A 19,659-nucleotide genomic window follows, 5' to 3' on the forward strand; every position below is an offset into this window, starting at 1 on the left:
TGGAAGATACATTGACCTTAGAATCCACTTAGTTTAATTAGATGTATTTTAATTTCACTTACATTTAAAGCAGATAATTCAATAATGGTACTTAAGAAAAGACTCTGGGTTTAATAATACCAGAAAATTATTAAGGAATACGTAGAAGCACAATTTCACCCGGGTAAAAGCTGCGACCATGAGAGTGTGCTAACCAAGAGACAGGCCAGCAAACATATTTAGGGTGGTGTCAAGGCAGAAGGAAGAGTCAGCAGAGTTTAAGAGCCTAAGAATCAAAAGCTTTGAAAACTTAGCTGGAAAGCTGAATACAGAGATGTGCTGGATAGACAGTAAAATAATCATGATCCTTTGGTTGCACTTGTAACTTCGGCTTAATGTAAAACTGTTCCTCTCATTCCCTTTCAAGAATCTCTATACCTAGCATCACCCATCTGCACCTGTTTTCTCTCTACAGCAGTTAATTTCTTAGTATTTGACATTGTGCAGAGTAATTATTATTCAGTGCACTGCAGTACATCTGGAAATATGAGGGAATCTGCTGGCTCAGCATACCTCAGGCAAAGTGCCGCACCTCTTAAAGAATGAGAGCATACATAAAACATAAACACAACATAAAACAGAAATACAAAAGCCTTATTAGTCTCTCATACACTCTGAAAGCCAGACAATTTTTTTGAAGTGGAAGAGGTTACAGTGGTGCAGTTCTCAAACTGCAGAACAGGCAACAATAGAATGTAAATAAATTCTTACCAATCCTTGCAAATTCTCTGATCCCTTATTCAAAGATGCTACACATCCACCACAAACCTGTCATGTCTTAGAGGCAGGCATTCTTGTTTCCTTCCCTGCAAAGGATTAAAAAGAAAATTGACTGCAATCTCAAGAATGAGCCCAAACACCAGTCTTAGAATCTGAAAAGACTTCTCTCCTCTCAAAATACCCTTTCAATAAACAAGTTGAAGCATTAAATATAAAGACTCTTGTAAAACAGTTGCCTCTGGTCAACTGCCCACCTCCAAGCTGAAGTTAAATATAGTTTAGGAGCACTGGAAGTAAATGATAATATTACTGACTCAGTCTGGCCTTTATTTTGTTGGAACATGGGAAATTTCCTCAGACACTTAAAAACAAAACAGTCTGAGGCTCTTGAAAAGATAAAAACAAGAAATACAAGTAATACTAAAAGGATAAAGTGCTGCTTGATTCTGGCCCTGTGCTTTTCATTCCTGAAGTACTAAAGGACTGTTGCTAAGTTATAACGGTATAGAAGTTTCATTCAACTCTTTGCATATGAAACACTGAAGCACTTTTATATCAAGTTTATATCTAATTTCAGCCTACAATACTGTTTCTCTAATGCTTTTCCAGCATTAAGGTTACTTTTACTTGCTTTGTAAACAAAAATGTGACTTTCTGGAAGTCTCTGGATTTGGCACCTCAGACTTCCATGCAGGTTCCATGCATTTTTTATAATGTTTGGCCTTAATATTTTACCATTTTAAGGACCTTTAGTATTTCACCCATAGCAAGATGCACTTATTTAGTGTTCAGGCATGTTGTTCTAAAATACCATGCTGAGACTGATACCAACAATGACATTTCTTTATATATTAAGTAATGATGATCCCGTGAAAATCATTACCCAACAACATAATAAATCCCAGATGTGCTTAAAAAAACACAGTATTAAGCTAAACTCCAAATTCTGGCCCAGAACACATGTGTGCATCTCCCAGGACAGTAATTCAGCATTTAGAAAAAACAAATGTACCATTGTAATGCAGACGGCAGATATCTGAGTTCCAGCCACCAGTGAAATCTGGCCCCAGTTTTGCATTCCATGATCTCTGTACTGTGATGGGAAGGGGGCCATAGGGACTGACTCTAATCCCTCCAGTTGGAACTGCCCAGCCCTGGTAAAGCTTGTTGTTGCACAGGAAGAGTCCTAATTTACATCAGTGGTGTAACACCCTCCTTCCTGCCAAGGACTCCGCTCCAAAGTCTGAATAAGCACAACAGAGAGCATAACATAAAAACCAAGAGGAATCCAGTAAGTCTTTCGATATCATCTATATGACAATGTACCTTGTAGAGAACAGCTGCATCGAGATATTCCCTCCAAAAACTTCAGCGCTCTCAATCTAATCTGCCTGTCAAAGAAAAGGTATTTTCTCTGGTTTGGATTTTCATCTTTGAGGAAGGAAGTCCTTCAGATGTAGACTTCTCCACTTTATCATTCAGATGCAGCTATTGAGCTGCTCAGTTAAGTTAGGGCCTCCCATCCAAGTCAAGAAAACAAGTGCATGAATGGTTATGCCTGATGGTAATTTCCTTGCATCCTCCCATCTCTTGTTGTACATGTTGTATCATTTGCACACTTCATGAAGAGTTCATTCCTCACTGTCTCCTTCCCATACTGTTTATAGCATTTTGGAACCAGACAGTGGATTTTCTTACCAGTACAAGTAGGAAAATGGTATTTTAGTTGGCTGAACTAAAATTGTTCGCAACACTTTCCTTCCTAAGGACATTTGCAGTAAATAAATTGAATCAAACCAATCACCTTTTTATGCATAGTTTTATAAATAAGTGTAGTAGAGGGAAATTCAGGAAAAGCAATGACAGTATTGTCATGAAATAGTCTCTCGCAGGGCCTAGTTCCAATTTTCAATCTGTGTTGCCAATAAACTAATTATAAGATTAGTTATATGAAACTGTGCCATGAGGCTCAGGTCCCCGGTATCACCTGTGCAACAGAAGGATGTAGGCATACATATTTGATGCTTTTTAGAAATATCTCTATTTTTGCACACACAAAAAAATAGGCAGTTTCTTTGCTCACGGTCACAACTTTCTTTTTTGACAGCTCCCCAAAAGCACACCTTAAGCCTGAAAGTGACTTCTCTGGAGCACCCTTGAGGCCTTTTCCAACTTTTCTTTATCTGCTTCTGCACACACAGAACCTGACCAGGTCTCTCACTGCACACTTACAACTTTTGAGTGGATTCACATGTGCCTTTACCTTACACTTCCAGTGTCTTGCAACCAGCTTGAAGGGAAGGTGGCTGTGATCACCACCAGTTTGTTAGCACCACCCAATGTGTCAGTAACACAGCAATGACTCCACACCCTCGCTCACTTTCTTCATTCAGGTCAGAGCCAAGCTTAAAAGTCTCTGTTGGTGCTGGTGGTGCTTTTGGAGGGGAAAGGATGTTGTAGATTGTTCAAAATATTGGCTCTTTTCTTTTCTCAACCTATAAACCAGACTCTAAGTCTCCAGAAATCTATTCATAAACAGACATGAGCTAGTCTTCTCTTAATATGAAGACAATGGATGCAAGGATTATTTTGTAATATCCCTCATAAAAGTAATTCTAGAAAGACTAATTTTTTTCCATTTCAGTGACATAATTTTCTAACTTCTCTTATTTCTTTCCCCAAGCAAAAGCATAATTAATGGTCTCATGTTTCTTTCCCGCATCCACCAAAGTAAAGGGAACCTGCTTTGGAATTTTCTTTCACAATATTATCTACTTGAGTACCTGCTGATTTAGATTACACATTGCGCCTGGAATGACTGACTGGGTAGCTGATCTGCCTTTGCTTTTACAACCCTTTAGATAAGAACAGCATTTACTGACACTTGATGATGCCCTGTCCAGTGCTGGGGCTTGGAAGCTGCCCTGAAAAAAATGAAGTGCTTTGCTCCTTTTTGCTGCTGCAAGACTCAGCCGTGGGACTGCCTGAGCCATAGGTACCTGCAGGCAATTCAGGAGTTCAGCCTTTTTGATTTTATTGCCTTCTACTCTGTGGTTTATGTTCCCGTTCCTTTTATGTACTGAATATTTTCCTTGGACCAATGTGTTTAAACTGCACTATTAGGCAGATAGCTCTTGCTTCAAAACATTCTTGTAGAATCCATTTGTCTACAAGATAGGTATTATACCCCACTGCTGTGTGATATGTCCAGTGTAAGAGGATGCTCTTGGTTAATGGACCCTGGGACATTGGAAATGTTGAAACAATCCTCTAGGAGGCTTGTACTCTGATGGAGTATCTGTTCACAGCATTATGAATGTTTCAAGCATCCTGCTTGATAGCGGACGCTGGTTAATAATTATCAGATCTCTTTGGTTACAGTAATATTTGCAGTTTAGCAGTAGTTGTCCGATTTATCATTTTTAAATTATGATGGAAACCAATTCAACTAATGATAAACCAGGACCATTCTCCTTAATATTTCCTTACGCTGGAAAATAAGCACTTGATTTTGAACAATAGGGAGTAAAACATTTTTAAAAATGAATAACTGGGTACAAGCTTGTATTACATAAAGAAAAGAGGCAAGTAGAAACTGATGTCAGATTTGCCCAAACTGACAAACAGAAGGACCAGAAGGCATTTTAGAAAAGCCAAACTGAAAAACTGTGCTGCTTTTATGATTAATGCATCACATCTGTTCTCTCTGCTAAATAATAGTTTCAATTATCAAGTTTTTAAACTATATTAAATATGTTATTACTTGAGGTTAAGCCAGCAAAGAGACAAAAAATGTTAATTATGGAATGTAAGCTCAGTTCCTAAGAAGTTCCTAAGAAGTTTCTAAGAAGGTGTGGGAATACTGTCAACAGTGAATTTGCATTTGATATCTCAGTATCAAAAGCTAGCAAGGGAGGGGGAGGTCTACGACTCATCACAGCCATTTTTTTCATATTAAGCCAGAAACCACACTGTCATTTGATAAATGAAATGAGAGTGAAGCTTGACATATGAAAAGAGAGAAGAGTGTGAATTCCATCCTGGGGAAGGGTGGAGGCTCTACAAGCTTTCCAGTGACAAATCTTCTGTGTTTTTTTTTATTTCTATAAAGTAGCAGATTTGTAGTTTGGCTTACAGACCAAAGCAAATTTGGGAATCCTATGAACTGGGTGGGTACATCAGTTTGTACGAGTCATCATTTAGGGTGCTAGGATTACCAGGAAAACTCCCTAAATGTCTAGTGCTGTTCTGGAAAAAAGGGACAATTTGCAATTCCAGGAAACACTTAAGTTCTTTTGGAAGTGAAAATACCAAGGTTCTTATAAGAAAGATGGGGACAGACTTTTCAGCAGGTCCTGTTGTTGAATGAGGAGTAGTGTTTTTAAATTAAAAGAAGGTAGATTCAGACTAGATAGAAGGAAGGATTTTTTTCTTTACAATAAGGGTGGTGAGGCACTGGCACAGGTTGCCCAGAGAGGTAGTAGATGCCCTGTCCCTGGAAATGTTCAAGGCCCGGCTGGATGGGGCTCTGAGCAACCTGATTGAGTTCAAGATGTCCCGGCTCATTGCAGGAGGGTTGGACTGGGTGGCCTTTAAAGGTTCCTTTCAACACAAACTATTCTATGATTCTGCGATTCACATGAAGTCAAGAGCTGTTATTGATAGTATTTACATACATTTAAATTCAAATAATTTCATAGTGTGAGACAACCTGTACTTGAGAGAGCACTAAAAGGTCTTACATATTTTTGTCATGGCTCAAGGGTTTTTGTACGGATGACTTTCCACAGAAGAAAAGCTTTTATGAGAAGCCTGAAAACCAAAGAATAAAGGTTAAGAAACTAAGCTTTTTTGGGGGGGAGGGGGAGTTCATTTCCAGTCAGATCAGCAGGCCATTCTGCTGCTGCAAAGCAATGTCGTTATTAAATTTGTTACAGGAAGATGTCAGGGATGCATAGAGGGACATTCCACTCAATTTGCAGCATCATTTGCAGTCTTTGCAAAGAACATCTCAGTGACAGACACAGGGTTATATTTCAGCTAGAGGTTTCCCCTTTCCACTTCAGCAGGTTTCTCATTGTCAGGCAGATAAGGTCAGGCTTGAGACATTCATTAGGAAATTTGGCTCTTGTTAGCTTTGTGTACAATAAATTTCTTCAGAAAGGGAGAAGCACTCACCAGCACCACTAGCTTAGTCCAGGAGAGCTTGCAGCTGCTGATGGGAGAGGAAGAGCCACTCAGACCGGGCATTTCTGCCAGAACACTACTGGGGGCAATGACACCCTCGGACAGCAGGCATTGTTTGGAATTACTATGACGCTAGCTCTTTAGTTTAAAAGTTAAACAGCTTAGCACTAAAGATTCATCGTACCAAGCCTGTAGATGCAATGCCTCAGGGACCCATAAGAGAAAATAGGTTTTGTTCCACGGTCAAAAAGAAACTATGTTAGAAAAGAAAAAATAGTTACTTGTGTTGCTAAGTCAGCTGTCAAAAGTTAGGTATTTTTGTGTGCATTAATACAGACTCTTTGCTTATGCAATTCCATACTATTTTTGTCAAACAACCTATGCATCATTTATGCAAAGAATACATACACAAGGCAGCATAATTAAGATTGCATGAGAGACTGTAAATCTGCCACCTTTGGGGTTTGAGCTTAAAACCTTTATAGCTTAATTTATATCCATTTCCTACATACAAATCCTAACTGCACATCTCACAGCTTCATCCTGCAAAGACAGGGACTCAAACAGGTGCTGAATGAGCAGCTTCCTGGCTCCAAAAACAGAGTACAATCAGTTTACAAAAGGGCTTATTTGATTTGGTTCCCTGTAATGGCATGGGATTTTCTCCAAGAGATTCTTCTTCTCCCATGGAGAAGAAGAAAGGTCACTCCCGTTTCTGTGTTCCTAGCAGATATTAATTTAGCTTAAGATTAATGTCAATGTTAACACCTTTATTTACAGATAACTACCTCTTGGCCTTTTACTTTTCTGTTCCTTCTGCAGTCATCACTGGAAACCAACTAGATATCTCTGGTTTAGTTCATGGACAAATCCTCTCCAGCAATATCATTTACATATAGGAAGTACAGTTGAATTTAGATTGAGTTCCTTGCTTGTTGTCTGTAATTGAGGGTGTGTTCCCAGACAGGCAGTACCAGGGAATGATGCTGCCGTTGTTCCCAGTACGGAGAAGGTGTCGGAGTCCGGCTGCACAGGCTGTGTAAGGATGGGCAGGGCTTCAGCAGCAGCCTGTTCTCTGCCTCAATTTGCCCACCAGCCCTGATTTTTTTCCCTTTACCCCACAGATCTGTAGACATTCTTGAGTGGTAACACAAAACCTGTTATCACATTAATTGTTCAAAAGTTTAAAACTACCTTTGGAGTAGGTTAAAAACCTGCAGCAACAGCATGTAAAAGAGTCATTGAACTAGAAACCCATGGGAGCTAACAGTCTTTGTCGGTAGCTTTGAGGGAGGTTAGCTCATCAGCGGATATAAGGCCTGAAAGACTTTCTTCTTTTAAAATAGTGTGTTTTCTCTAAACTTCAAAAAATGTTTACCACCAGAGAGGAGCAGCAGGCAATGATGTGTCTGTGGCGTGTGAATTACACAACTCTCCGTCGTATACATTTGTTCCATACCTAGAATTTTTCATTAATGTTATGTTATCTTCTTGACTAAAACCAGTATATCTAGTGATAGTGGTTACACTTTGGGCTGCTAACCAGCATCCTAGTGGTCATCGAGTTACTAAATGTCTCCTTTTTAGCTTTAGTATTTCCCATTCATGTCATTTTAAATCAGTTCAAAACACAGACACCAATATTATCTCTGCTCTGACCATGTTAAGACCTTCTCTGTTTCCACAGCTCCCTTTTTGTGGACTGGGCTGCCTGGCCCAGCCCTTCATTGAGTCTTGGCTAGATGTGTCGTGCTCCTTCCTCCAGCCCCACCTGTCTGCTAGCACTCACTTATTCGCTCATGCGAAACCTGTGCACACCTCAGCCTCTGCTCTTTGTTGTCTTTCAGTGCCTCTGTGCACACGGGGATGCTGCTGGCACCTCTTACTTACCCGCTCCAAGGGTCCAGGACATCCCAATAGCAGCTGCACCTCTCCCACATAAATGCTGTCGGAAATTTAGCAAGCCTGGATCCAGGTCATTCTACTGCTTTCTTCATCCAGCACTGCAGAAAGGAGAGTACAGGTATTGTATCCATATGTAAATTGCAGCATCCTCTTTCTGTTTAATCCTCACAGCATCCTCTCTAAGCCACAGCACTGCTTTAAACCCCTGGGAACGTGACCGCCCTTATTTGTGTTTTGCAAGAATAGGAATGCTACGTTATTAATAAGTAAGCTAAACATAAGATAATAGGTTTATATTCTGCCTCGCATGCAGAATTTCTGTTTAGTTCCTCCGGTCTTTGCTTCATTTGGCTGTGCCTGAACCCTTCACCACAGCTTCACCTTCTCCTGCGAGAGGCAGATAAGGGAAGAAGCTTTTAGGGCACAAAGAGGGGCAGATTCTTCTTCGAGCAATCCTTAAGAGATAAAGTATCATTTATTGGCACGATAACCCGTATGTCAGCACTAACAATGGGCTTGCTGTAAACATGTTTTAAAAAGTCAAACGTTCTTGCGTTCAATAAGAATACTGACAGATTTTTTCGTTTCTTTTCTCAAACAGCTTTGGCCCAGACCTTACGAACACACAAGGATTGAGTTGGTTACCGCTAGCTCTGCCGCAGCCCCTTAAAGAGCATCTTTCACAGCCCGAGCGAAGGGCGACTAAATGGGTCAAGATTACCAACCGGTAAACAAAACGAAGCATTCAGCGTTTACTTTAGAATTTAAATAAAGAAGAAATTTTAAAGCAGCATTACTATTTTTCAAGTGTTGGCGAAGCCGTACGGGACTGCAGGATTGACACTGAGTTCATTCACGAGGAGCACAAACACCCCTTCTGTGGCACCCGAGGACAGGGCGCAGGGCGGCCTGCGGGGTCAGGGGGGGCTCTGAGCCAGAGCCTGTGGGTTGCAGGGATCCCGCGCTCGGGGAGATCCCGCACCCAGGGTCTTGGCTTGGGGTGATCCTGCACTTGGGGGTCTCGGCTCAGGGGCTGTGGGTTGGGGTGATTCCACACTGGGGTCTGGGCTTGGGGTGATCCTGCACTTGGGGTCTCAGCTCAGGCAGGGGCTGCGGGTCAGGGTGATCCCTTATGCAGGGTCTCGGCTCGGGGTGATGCCAGAATTGGGGTCTCGGCTTGGGGGCTGGAGGTCGGGGTGATCCTGCACTGGGGTCTCGGATTAGAGGCTGCGGGTTGGGGTGGTCCTGCTCTTGGGGTCTCGGCTTGGGGGCCTGTGGGGCTGGGATGATCCCGCATGCAGGGTCTCGGCTCAGGGTGATCCCACACTTGGGGGTCTTGGCTCAGAGCCTGCGGGTTGGGGTGATCCCGCACTCAGGGTCTCGGCTTAGAGGCTGTGGGCCGGGGTGATCCCCCACTCGGGAATCTCAGCTCGGGAGGTTGTGGGGTCGGGGTGATGCTGCACTTGGGGGGTCCTGGCTCGGGGGCTGCGGGTCGGGGTGATCCCGCACTCAGGGTCTCGGCTCAGGAGGTTGCGGGGTTAGGGTGACCCCGCACTCGGGGTGACCCCGCACTCCCCGGGGTGCGGGCTCGGGGCGGTCCCGCCGCTCGGCCCCCGCCGCCCCCCCCCCCCCCAGCCGGGGCGGTCCCGGTGCCCCCGGGCTCGGGGCGCGGCCCCGCCCGCCGCTGCCCGCCCGGCCCCCGCTCGCCGCCGCGGCTCCGGCGCTGCCCGAGATGCCGCCGCTCCCGCTGCCGCTCCTGCTGCTCCTGCCGCTGCTCCTGCCCGCGGCCGCGCGGCCCCCGGCCCCGCCGAGCAGGTACCGACACCGGAACGAGACAGCGAGGCGGCTGGGAGAGACCGGGACGGGCGGGAGGGGATGGGATGGGATGGGATGGGATGGGATGGGATGGGATGGGATGGGATGGGATGGGATGGGATGGAATGGGGTGGGATGGGATGGGATGGGATGGGATGGAGAAGATGGGGTGGGATAGCATGAGATGGGATGGGATAGCATGAGATGGGATGGGGGGGATGGGATGGGATGGGATGGGATGGGATGGAATGGGGTGGGATGGGATGGGATGGGATGGGATGGAGAAGATGGGATGGGATAGCATGAGATGGGATGGGGGGGATGGGATGGGATGGGATGGGATGGGATGGGATGGGATGGACAAGATGGGATGGGATAGCATGAGATGGGATGGGATGGGACGGGATGGGATGAGACGGTATGGATGGGATGGATGGGATGGGGTGGGATAGGATGGGATGGACGAGATGGGATGGGATAGCATGAGATGGGATGGGGGGATGGGATCGGATGGGATGGGATGGGATAGATGGGACTATCATATCTCATATTGGTATAATTCATTAATATGTAATAATATACATATATAATGTAATGTAATAAATATGATATAATACATAATATGAGATAATGTAATATAAAGATATAATATAAAAGGTGATATAAGGTATAATATAAAGATATGATATCATATAATGTATAATATATGATATGACATGTGACATGATATAAAGTGAATAACATGATATAATGTGATCAATTAATATGCTATAATATGACACAATACACTAATATGATATAATCAAGAAATATAACATTATATAATGTTGTATAATAGAACATATTAATATGCTGTAATTTGCTGTAATCTAATATAATTTAACATAACATAATATACATAATATAACGCAACAGAGCATCCCAGTAGCCAAAGCTCACCTTGTGTCCTCAGCAGTCAGGCTTGGTCCTGTGCTGTGGTTTTCCAGGGCTCCTGGCACATCCGTGCCGGGCAGCTGGAGCAGGGAGCTGGTCCCTGGCCTTTTTAGCCCTGGACGTCCTCACAGTGGCACAACTTGGGCTGTAGGATCCATCTCCAGGCTAGAGTCACTGGGCTTGGGCACAGGGTGGAGCAACCTCCCGTGGTACAGAAAACTTCCCAAATCACCCACTTGATTGAAATATCTAAATTCAAAGCATTTCAGGGTGGAATAGATAGGAATGAAAAGTTATTTTTATTACTGTGCTATTTTAACTATATATATACTATAAAAAGTCATGACTAATGACTCTGTAATAATTAGTTTTTCATTATAATAGCAATGTGCAAAGATGTGCCTATACCTTCCATCTTATGAATTAAAAAAGATAACCCTCTTTGTAAACCCATAATTAAGGCCCAAGTAGTTAATTTTCTCTGCATCTGAGGTTGCACGTTAAATTGCACATTCTATGTTGATAATGATATGTACGGTTAAAGTTAGCAGTGTTTTTAAGCTGTGTGTTTAAGACAGTCTGCGCCTCTTTACTGTTATACGAAGAATAAATGAAAAATATTTAAAAATTAAGCGCTGTTTTTCCTGTTATTCTCAGGCCTAGCTTTACATGCGGAGGGGTTGTATCTGGAGAGTCGGGGTTTATTGGCAGTGAAGGATTTCCTGGAGTCTACCCTCCAAACAGCAAATGTACTTGGAAAATCACGGTAAGAATTTCTAATATCACAAAATCAGCCCTGAAGATGGCAAAGAGCTGTTTGTTGTTAGTGCACTGGCATTCGAGGGGCTGAGATTACACTGAGTATCACGGCCCGCCTTACAATCTGAAGAGCAGATGCAAATTGCATTTGGAATCACACACAGATGCCTTAAAGAGTAGGGGAAAAAAAGTGTCAAAGTTAGCTCACCAAAATTATTCAATATTAGATCTTCGAAGTTTCAAAATCTAATCTGGAAGGAAATAATGATTTTGATTATAATAGCATTAAGTTTTTACCTCTAAAAAACTCGGATTGCAGATGGAGGCAGCACTGAAGAAGCATTTACTGAGGCATCCCACACACCTGCCCTTCTCATTCTGGGGGCTGAGGGAGACGAGAACAAGTGATTACATTTAAAGAGTCCATACAGAGTGGTTCCAGTGCAGATAACGTGGCTGTTGCTAACAAGTTGTGAGCATCCAGGTTAGCCTGGACATTGTGAGAAGTGTCACCACAAAGCCACAGCAGAGCTGCATCTGCACTCAGGCTTTATTGACCATGGGAGACACTTGATAGCTTCTACCACTTCATGATCACCCCGATCCCCACTTTTCTGCTGTGCTGCTGTGCTCCTGCTCTCCCACGGCTGCTTACCTGTTTTCTGTAGCTCACCGAAAGCCAGAGAACACTGTAGTATTCCAGGCTTTCTTGTGCCCCCAGCTCATTTAACACCTATTAAACAGTGTTGTTCACTAAGCCAAGCTGCTTCGCCCCTCCGGCATGAACTGTGTAGAGCGCTCTGTCATTTGGATGTGCAGGAAGGATGTAGGGAAAGCAAGGACTACAGAACTTACAAGGCTAAACCTGCACCCTCTTCAAAAAGAGGATGATATACCAGGCTGAGGGAAAGTGGTACATCAAGAGTCTGCTTAGCCTGAATTTAAGCAACAAAATCCTTTCAGCAGATACTGCTGAGACTCAGAATATCTTGAAAAACCACCAGAGTAAGAAAGCCAGTTACACTGCCATGAAGAAATATACTTTAGTCACTGTTAGGCATCCTCATTTAGCATCTGAGCTTAGAAGGTGACTAAGACTTTTTGCCTGTCCGTTTTAGCCAAGGGCTGCGAACACCTTTCTGAAGTCTGCCTAATGCAGGATCTGACAAGTCTGGGTCACGAGAAGCATGAAGCTGTTGATTTCTCAGCTACAGGATCTCATCATCCATAGGAGAAATCCACAGGGAGGGATGGCGACAGTCAATTCATTCTTTGGAAGAAAACAGGCTTAGAAGATGTTATGGTTAATACAGATAGAGCAATGTAGCATTCAGGTAGCGGCTGAAGTCTTTCCAACCGGTTTGCTAAAGCTAGAAGAGTCTCTCTAACTCAATTATGGTTCTGTTATTTCAAGAGACTGAGACTTTTTCAGCTGGCTAAAGAAAACAGCTTCTCTATTCTAAGAGCTCTGAGAAGTGTTCAGCACATGCTTGTGGTTATATTACAACCTTGGCAGACTACCCAGCTGCTTTTAGCTGGCTTCGCTAAGAAGTCATTTGTACATCTATTTCCTTTCCTACAGCAATGTATATAGCTTTATCTAAAATATATCATACACATTTACATTTAATACCCTGTAATCCTTCTTGGCTGTCACCTCCCATAAATGTGTCACATAGGCTGAGAATCTGGCTTGCCGTCCCGTGTTTCGCTGGCAGGCGGTGCAGTTCCTATAAAACACTGACAACTTTATGTGCAACAATAACACTGCAGACTGTCAGAGTTATGTAAGGTTATATTTTTGTAGGTTCGGGAGCCGTGTTCCAGAAAGTTTGCTGACAATAAGCAAGGTTTGAAAAATTTACTCAGGGGAGTTGGGAATCCACCCTGGGGGAGTGAAATACTTTAAATCATTTTCTCTACATTTTAATAATTCATTTTCCCATATCATTGTGAAACTGCCCTTCCAGCAGAGAACAGATCTTTGCACATGGTTGTAATACCAGAAAAGAAACAGCTGAACAGAATGTAGTGCCTTTGTCAGGGAGAGTAAGCTAATACGGATTTTTTAATTAAAAAATGTTCCTTTGTGGCTGGAAAGGACGGAGCTTGGGAACCAGTGACTAGGCAGGAACTAGTTTTTTTTCCCAGGATGTAACTCCAAATACATTTCACATTCATTCTCAGTAGGGCGAATAATATGTTTGGCTTGCAGGTGGCTGATGTATCTTTCAAGCCTACCAAGGACTGCTATGGTGAAACATACAATCGGAATTTGGGTATTAAACATGTACAAAAACATATTAAACCCATATAAAATATAGGTATAAAGATTAGGCAAATTATTTTCTCAGAAAGATGGCACGTAAGGTATTCTCACCAAAAGATTATTTTTGAAGCAAATAGTCTAAACCAAGTAATTTTGGAAAGTATGACAGTTTGGGAATTCTCCCCAGAAAGTGGGAGAGGCACAATGACGAAGAGGACTTTGTGTTCAGTCAGAACAACAATGGGAAAGTGGCTTAACTGCTTTAAATGTAAGTGAACTTTGATTAACATTATATGAAATAGCTGCAATGAATGATAACAAAAAAATGGAGGGACCTTATTTTGTGGTGGGTTTCATGTATAAAACAATCACGCTCTTTTGAAGAGGTTTATAATCTGCACAGTTGATTTTAGGGAATTAGGCCTTAGAAGAAGTCCCCCTGAAAATTCACTTTTCCTTTAGCTTTCAATAAGAGTAAAGCATTATTCTCATGAGTTTGGCATCATAATTTCTGATCCTAACAGATCATAGACTTGAAGTAAGAAGGGAAGCAGAAGGCAAATAGGGGTCACCCTCATTGTGACAAAGAGAGGTAGGAGCTTAAGTGCCTTTCTTGGTGAAAGATACCAGCTGGATGGATAAAACAAAAAAATAAGGCACACCCTGCAGAGGAAGCATCACATATTCTTCCTTTGACTCCTCCCTCTTATTTTTTCTTAAGAGCTGCAGGCCCATCCAATTCTTCCTCTGAGGTATCCTGTCATCTTACTGCATCAGGCTCAGACCGGGCTCAAAGTAAACAAAACTGAGTCATGTTGGCCTTTGCTTTCTCCCCTGTGTTTCTCATGGAGCAATATTGTAAGTGTCTTAGGATAAACATTGGCAGATTTTAGTAAGTCAGCTTGCAACATTTTAAAAAGGGAAATGGTAGAAACGAAAGAAATGTATTGTTTTGCAAAGACACTTGTCTTTAGGGTGTGATTCCTTGGGAGTAGCTGCAGGCTGCAGCAGCTGCTGCCAGAGCGTGGAAGCACCATCCTCTGCACTCTTGAATGTCATCTGGCCAGACTCCAGACTTTTAACTGACTTAACATGCTAGTACAAGTTTGTTGTTTTTCTGAATAATGACAAATATTAATTTAATAAGCCATGATATTATTTTATAAAGTAATGGCAGTAAGTAGGGACTGTGATTAAGGGCCCCAGGTCACACTGGTCTGTATATCACACTGGTCTGTATATGACTTATCTCCCCAAATTCAGTTAAATGTGAGCAAGGACTTACTCTGAGGGTCTTGAGGCAGTGGACCAGGTTGCCCAGAGAAGTCGTGGCTGCCCCCTCCCTGGCGGTGTTCAAGGCCAGGTTGGATGGGGCTTTGAAGCAGCCTGGTCCAGTGGAAGGTGTCCCTGAGCATGCTAGGGGGTGGAACTGGATCGTCTTTCATGTCCCTTCCAACCCAAACCATTCTATGATTCTGTGATTATTCTGACAACTAAAATCTGGAGTAGGCTCCTTGTTAAACGCTGATGATCACGAGGCTGCAGTTTTCCTACACATTTGCTTACAAACTGTTATGAAACAAAACTTAGATACTCAGTACAGCTATGGGGAACAGTCTTGACCAAGATTAAGTAGACTGAACTAATAGAAGCTAGAGAGATGAAAAACTATAATGAAATATAATTAGATAATATAATGCAACATAGTATAACATAGTCAATGGTGGAGAAAGGAGAAGGAAACATACGGCACTGCGCAGAATTACTTATACCACGGAACAGAAAACCCAAGACTAGAGCGAATGGTTGGCTGGCAATTCAGAGTTTGGCTGCTTTGACACCATCCTCTCCTTCTTCAGTGTGGGTCAGTCCCACGTCCTGGTTCCCTGCACCCCACTTGGGGCAGCACAGGGGAGCAGAAAACCCAGGGGTAGCACTGAGTGCTGCAGGGCTGGTGTTAGTAGAGTAGCGCCAGCTCCATGTGCCTGTGGAACAAAGTTGTCCATGAGCTCCCATCACCATAACTACTTGGCTAAATCTGAATGTATTTCTATAAGTTCTTACCCCAGAACCAGCCACCTCTCACATTTCAACTTCCTTCTTCAAAGGAAGGAGGGAGTAGGTGTCTTCAAAGAAGCAATTCAAGCTGAGAAAGTAGGAAAAAGATCTCATAAGCACTGATAACACTATTTAATCTAAGATGATAAAGCAACTTCTGCTCACTTTCAGGAACAGTGGAAGTAAAAAGGCGAAATTCTTAAAGATGGGTAGGTTGTAGCAAAGCTGCAAGACACTGTACCAGAAAACGTTGGACAATCTTAACTGTAGGTGTAAGAGCTCACTCTGTTTCAAAACATGGTAACCTTTACAGGTCATCTCATTTGGATTCTTTGGTACCAGTTGTACAAACTTACGCATAAGGAATATTCCACCCCAAAAGAGCATGTTATTTTACATAAATACTTCTGGAAAAAAGGCTGCTTTAATTTAACCTTATCTAATTTTACAATGAGTATTTTTGAACTGATCTATCCGGTCTCATAGAGTTTGCAGTATAACCATAAATAACATGCGGGTCTTCTGACAGGAATACCAAATAAATTTTCTCTTAAAGTGACCACGCCTTAATGCTTCTGAGCGATTGACATCAAAAGACAAGTGAATGCAATAATAAGAGATTTAGTTATGTGAGCAGTGATTCAAGGAGCCATTGCTTTCATCGAATATCTTATGATACGACCATGTGCCTGTATTGGCCTTACAATGACTAAACGTACATGTGGGTTGTTTTCCAGGACAGGGCTTGCTTACTTCAGTAGTGTGAGTTTTAAACCTAACATCTGGCTTTAAAGTTTCCTAAACTATGGTCATTGTGCTTTGGAATTTCTGGGTAAGGTTAGATGAGTTTCGTGGTTTTGATGTAGTAGTAGTAGTGACCTATGTCAGCACAGGGGAATGGAATGCATTTTTGAGAGATCTTTGAGCAAGGATTAAAGGAAAATACCCTGAAACCAGCAGCAGGAATTGCAGTGGGACTGCAGGGTGTACGTGGGCCCTGGGCAGTTCAAAGCAGCTCATGGAAAAGTCCGTCCTGCTGCAGGATCAGTATCAGCACTGGACATAAAAGCAGCTGCATGAATGAGTAACCTTAACACACCTACAGCACATTTCTCACTGCATCTAGAGCTGCTGCCTGTATTGGTACGTTCTGTGAGTTAACTGGTCACTTCCATCTACACATAAGAAGTAACTTTTAACTGTTGAAACTCAGAATTCAAACACTGTTTGACAATTTCACATAGGAACCACTTAGTTGCAGTTTATTTCAAACTGGTGTTTTAAAATGAGACACTGTTGAGGAAGGAAAAATATTCATGAACTCTTAAATAAAGTGCCTTAAATATGGACTTACTGCAGATATGTTAAGCGCATTACATATTTAAAGCAGAAAATAGCAGCAGCATATCAGTAAAACAGAACAGCTGCCGTTATTTTAATAGGTAAGCACTATACGAGGCGATGGATTGAATGCAGATAATTATCTGTCTAGAGTCCCTTTATGCTTTAAGATACTATTTCCCTTCTTCCTGTCCTGTTACACAGCACTGAGCACTTTGTTAGAATAGTTTTCACTTCTCAGGATGCTGCTTATTCTCTTAAAATCTTGCAACTGTATCCCAGGCAATGTTCTACTTGTAAACTATGATGCCTTCTTAATTTATATCCTTCTCGGTACTCTTACCTCTTCTGCAATGTGCACAGATTCAAACTTGCAAGAAAATCTGCCCCGTCTTATCTTTCCTCAGGTATTTCAGAAAGCAAAACTTTTCCAAACTGAGGACCCTCACTAATAGTTCTTTTGAACTCTCTGCTTATACTTTTACATATTCTTTCCTAATGTAACTCTTTCACTGCAGCCTTCAAGCTAAATGTACCCACTCCAGTAGCTAAATACTAGGGTTGTACAGCATTAGCCATAAAGTTTCCGATTTTATTTATAAATCAAAGTCATGTGTCAGTAAATAATAATTTAAGAAAATCCTTCAAACTATGAAAATTTATGACACCACTGAGCAAGATAAGAAAGGCTGTTTCTTTTGCTCAAAACTCTAAATTGCTTGTTCCATTTCTTTAAAATAGACACATTAATCTCATCCTCCTCACCTTAGCTGGTGACAGGGAGCTGCTGAGCTGATTGTTACTTTCAGCAGAAAATAAGAGAAATGGGTGGTGATGGTCAGTAATCAACTACATGAGCCGGGCTAAGCGATACTGTGGATCAGGAAGAAGATAATGGCAACAGAGGTTTCGGGTTTTAGTTTGGTTGAATATGATTTTTAAAACCACTCTGCCTGGAGTGTAGCTGATAAAACAAGCTTACCTGGAGAGAAGTGAAGGAAATGAAAACAGGGGGATCGGACAGATCTGTGATGTCAGTTACATTTCAAGATGCATCTCTCCCTCCCTTTCTCTGTGCAGGTCCCAGAAGGAAAAGTGGTGGTTCTTTCTTTTAGATATTTAGACCTGGAAAGTGACAACTTGTGCCGATATGATTTTGTGGATATATACAACGGCCACGCCAACGGACAGCGCATCGGCAGGTTCTGTGGGACTGTGAAACCAGGTGCCCTGGTATCCAACAGCAATAAAATGTTGGTGCAGATGACTTCTGATGCCAATACTGCTGGAAGTGGGTTTGTTGCAAAGTTTTCTGCAGCAGAACCACACGAAAGAGGTAATTAACAATTATGTATGTGTTGAAGACAAATATAACTGTACAACTCCACAGAGAACCAAATTAATGCTTAAAAAAATACATGATGCTAGAGATATTAGGGATAGTGCCATATCTCTTCATGCTGGAAAAGAGAAGGTCAAGAGGAGAGGGCTCTAAAGTCATGACCAGTATGGAGGAAGTGAACAGAGAAGTGAATAGTCACTGTTTCTTCTAATACAAAAACCAGATGACCAAGTGGCTGCAAAGGAAAGGAGAGCGTGAGCTGTAAAATGGTGGATATTTACACAAAACCAGGGTACATTGTGGGTTGTTGATTTCTACACTGGTTTAAAAACAACTAGAAAAACACAAGAAAGAAAAATTTGTTAGAGATTATTAAACATGAAGGCATTGCCTTGTGCTTGGAAAGGTCATGAACTGCGAGAGGCTGGGAGGTCACAGGGGGTGGTATCGCCCATACGAATGACTCTTCTTCAGGGCTTTTGCTATCAGCATGATACCACACTAGACAGTTTGTAGGGCAGACACAGCACAGGTGATGAGTAGTTTGTTAGTCCTTCCAGTTGTATTCCTGCATTGATAACTTCTTGAAAGTTATATTAAACAACTGCGACGTGATGCAGTTAATTTAATAAAGAAGGTTCATAATTATATTAAGGATTACATACCTGATACAGCTTTGTAATTTGGGACTGGGAGGAGGAATACAGAGAAAAAAACCCTGCTCCATTGTGGGCTGTCCACATGCTGCAGTTTCTTTAGGAATGCTGGTCAGACCCAGCACGGCTCCCCGAGGCTGCAGGGGTGCCTGCTCCAGCACCCACACCTCCTCCCCCTCTGACTCTGGTGTTCACAGGAATGTTTTCACTCCTTTTTTTTTTTTTAACCCCCCTCTTCTTATACATCTGGCATTTTCTGCCCTGTATTAACTATGTTTTTCCAGAGGTGCCACCAGTAGATCTGAAGGGCTCAGCCGTGTCCTGTGATGGGGCTGTGGCAGAGGGGGCCAGGACCAGCTGGGGCTCCCTCAGAGGTCCCTGTGGTAAAACAAGCCCATTATGTGGGTTACCCACAACGCTGTTGCGCTCTGGTCAGCAAGGTGCACTGTACTTGCAGGGGATCAGTACTGCGGGGGACGACTGGAGAAGCCATCGGGGTCCTTCCAAACGCCCAACTGGCCGGAGCGAGACTATCCAGCAGGAGTCACCTGCTCCTGGCACATCATCGCCCCAAAGAACCAGGTAAGGCGCGGCCATTGCCTGGCTTGCGCGGCCCTTCTTCTGTTGCCTGCAAA

At 42.6% G+C, this 19,659-nt stretch overlaps 1 protein-coding gene across 2 annotated transcripts in view; it reads left to right on the top strand.

Annotated features, from left to right (window-relative positions):
- The window catches only part of PCOLCE2 (procollagen C-endopeptidase enhancer 2), a 49,728-nt gene that overhangs the window by 17,719 nt on the left and 12,350 nt on the right, over nt 1–19,659 (top strand). Inside the window, exons 2-5 of one of the 2 annotated variants that reach the window (XM_069864493.1) lie at nt 3,621–3,754; nt 11,257–11,365; nt 18,107–18,362; nt 19,482–19,606. In XM_069864493.1, coding sequence (XP_069720594.1) covers nt 3,693–3,754; nt 11,257–11,365; nt 18,107–18,362; nt 19,482–19,606 — 552 coding nt within the window. In that variant the 5' untranslated portion in view covers nt 3,621–3,692. Of the gene's footprint in view, nt 1–3,620; nt 3,755–9,583; nt 9,667–11,256; nt 11,366–18,106; nt 18,363–19,481; nt 19,607–19,659 lie in introns of those variants that run through there. The other variant, XM_069864492.1, reaches the window with a different exon arrangement.

Source organism: Phaenicophaeus curvirostris, chromosome 10 (assembly GCF_032191515.1).
Source record: "Phaenicophaeus curvirostris isolate KB17595 chromosome 10, BPBGC_Pcur_1.0, whole genome shotgun sequence".
Lineage (NCBI taxonomy): Eukaryota > Metazoa > Chordata > Aves > Cuculiformes > Cuculidae > Phaenicophaeus > Phaenicophaeus curvirostris.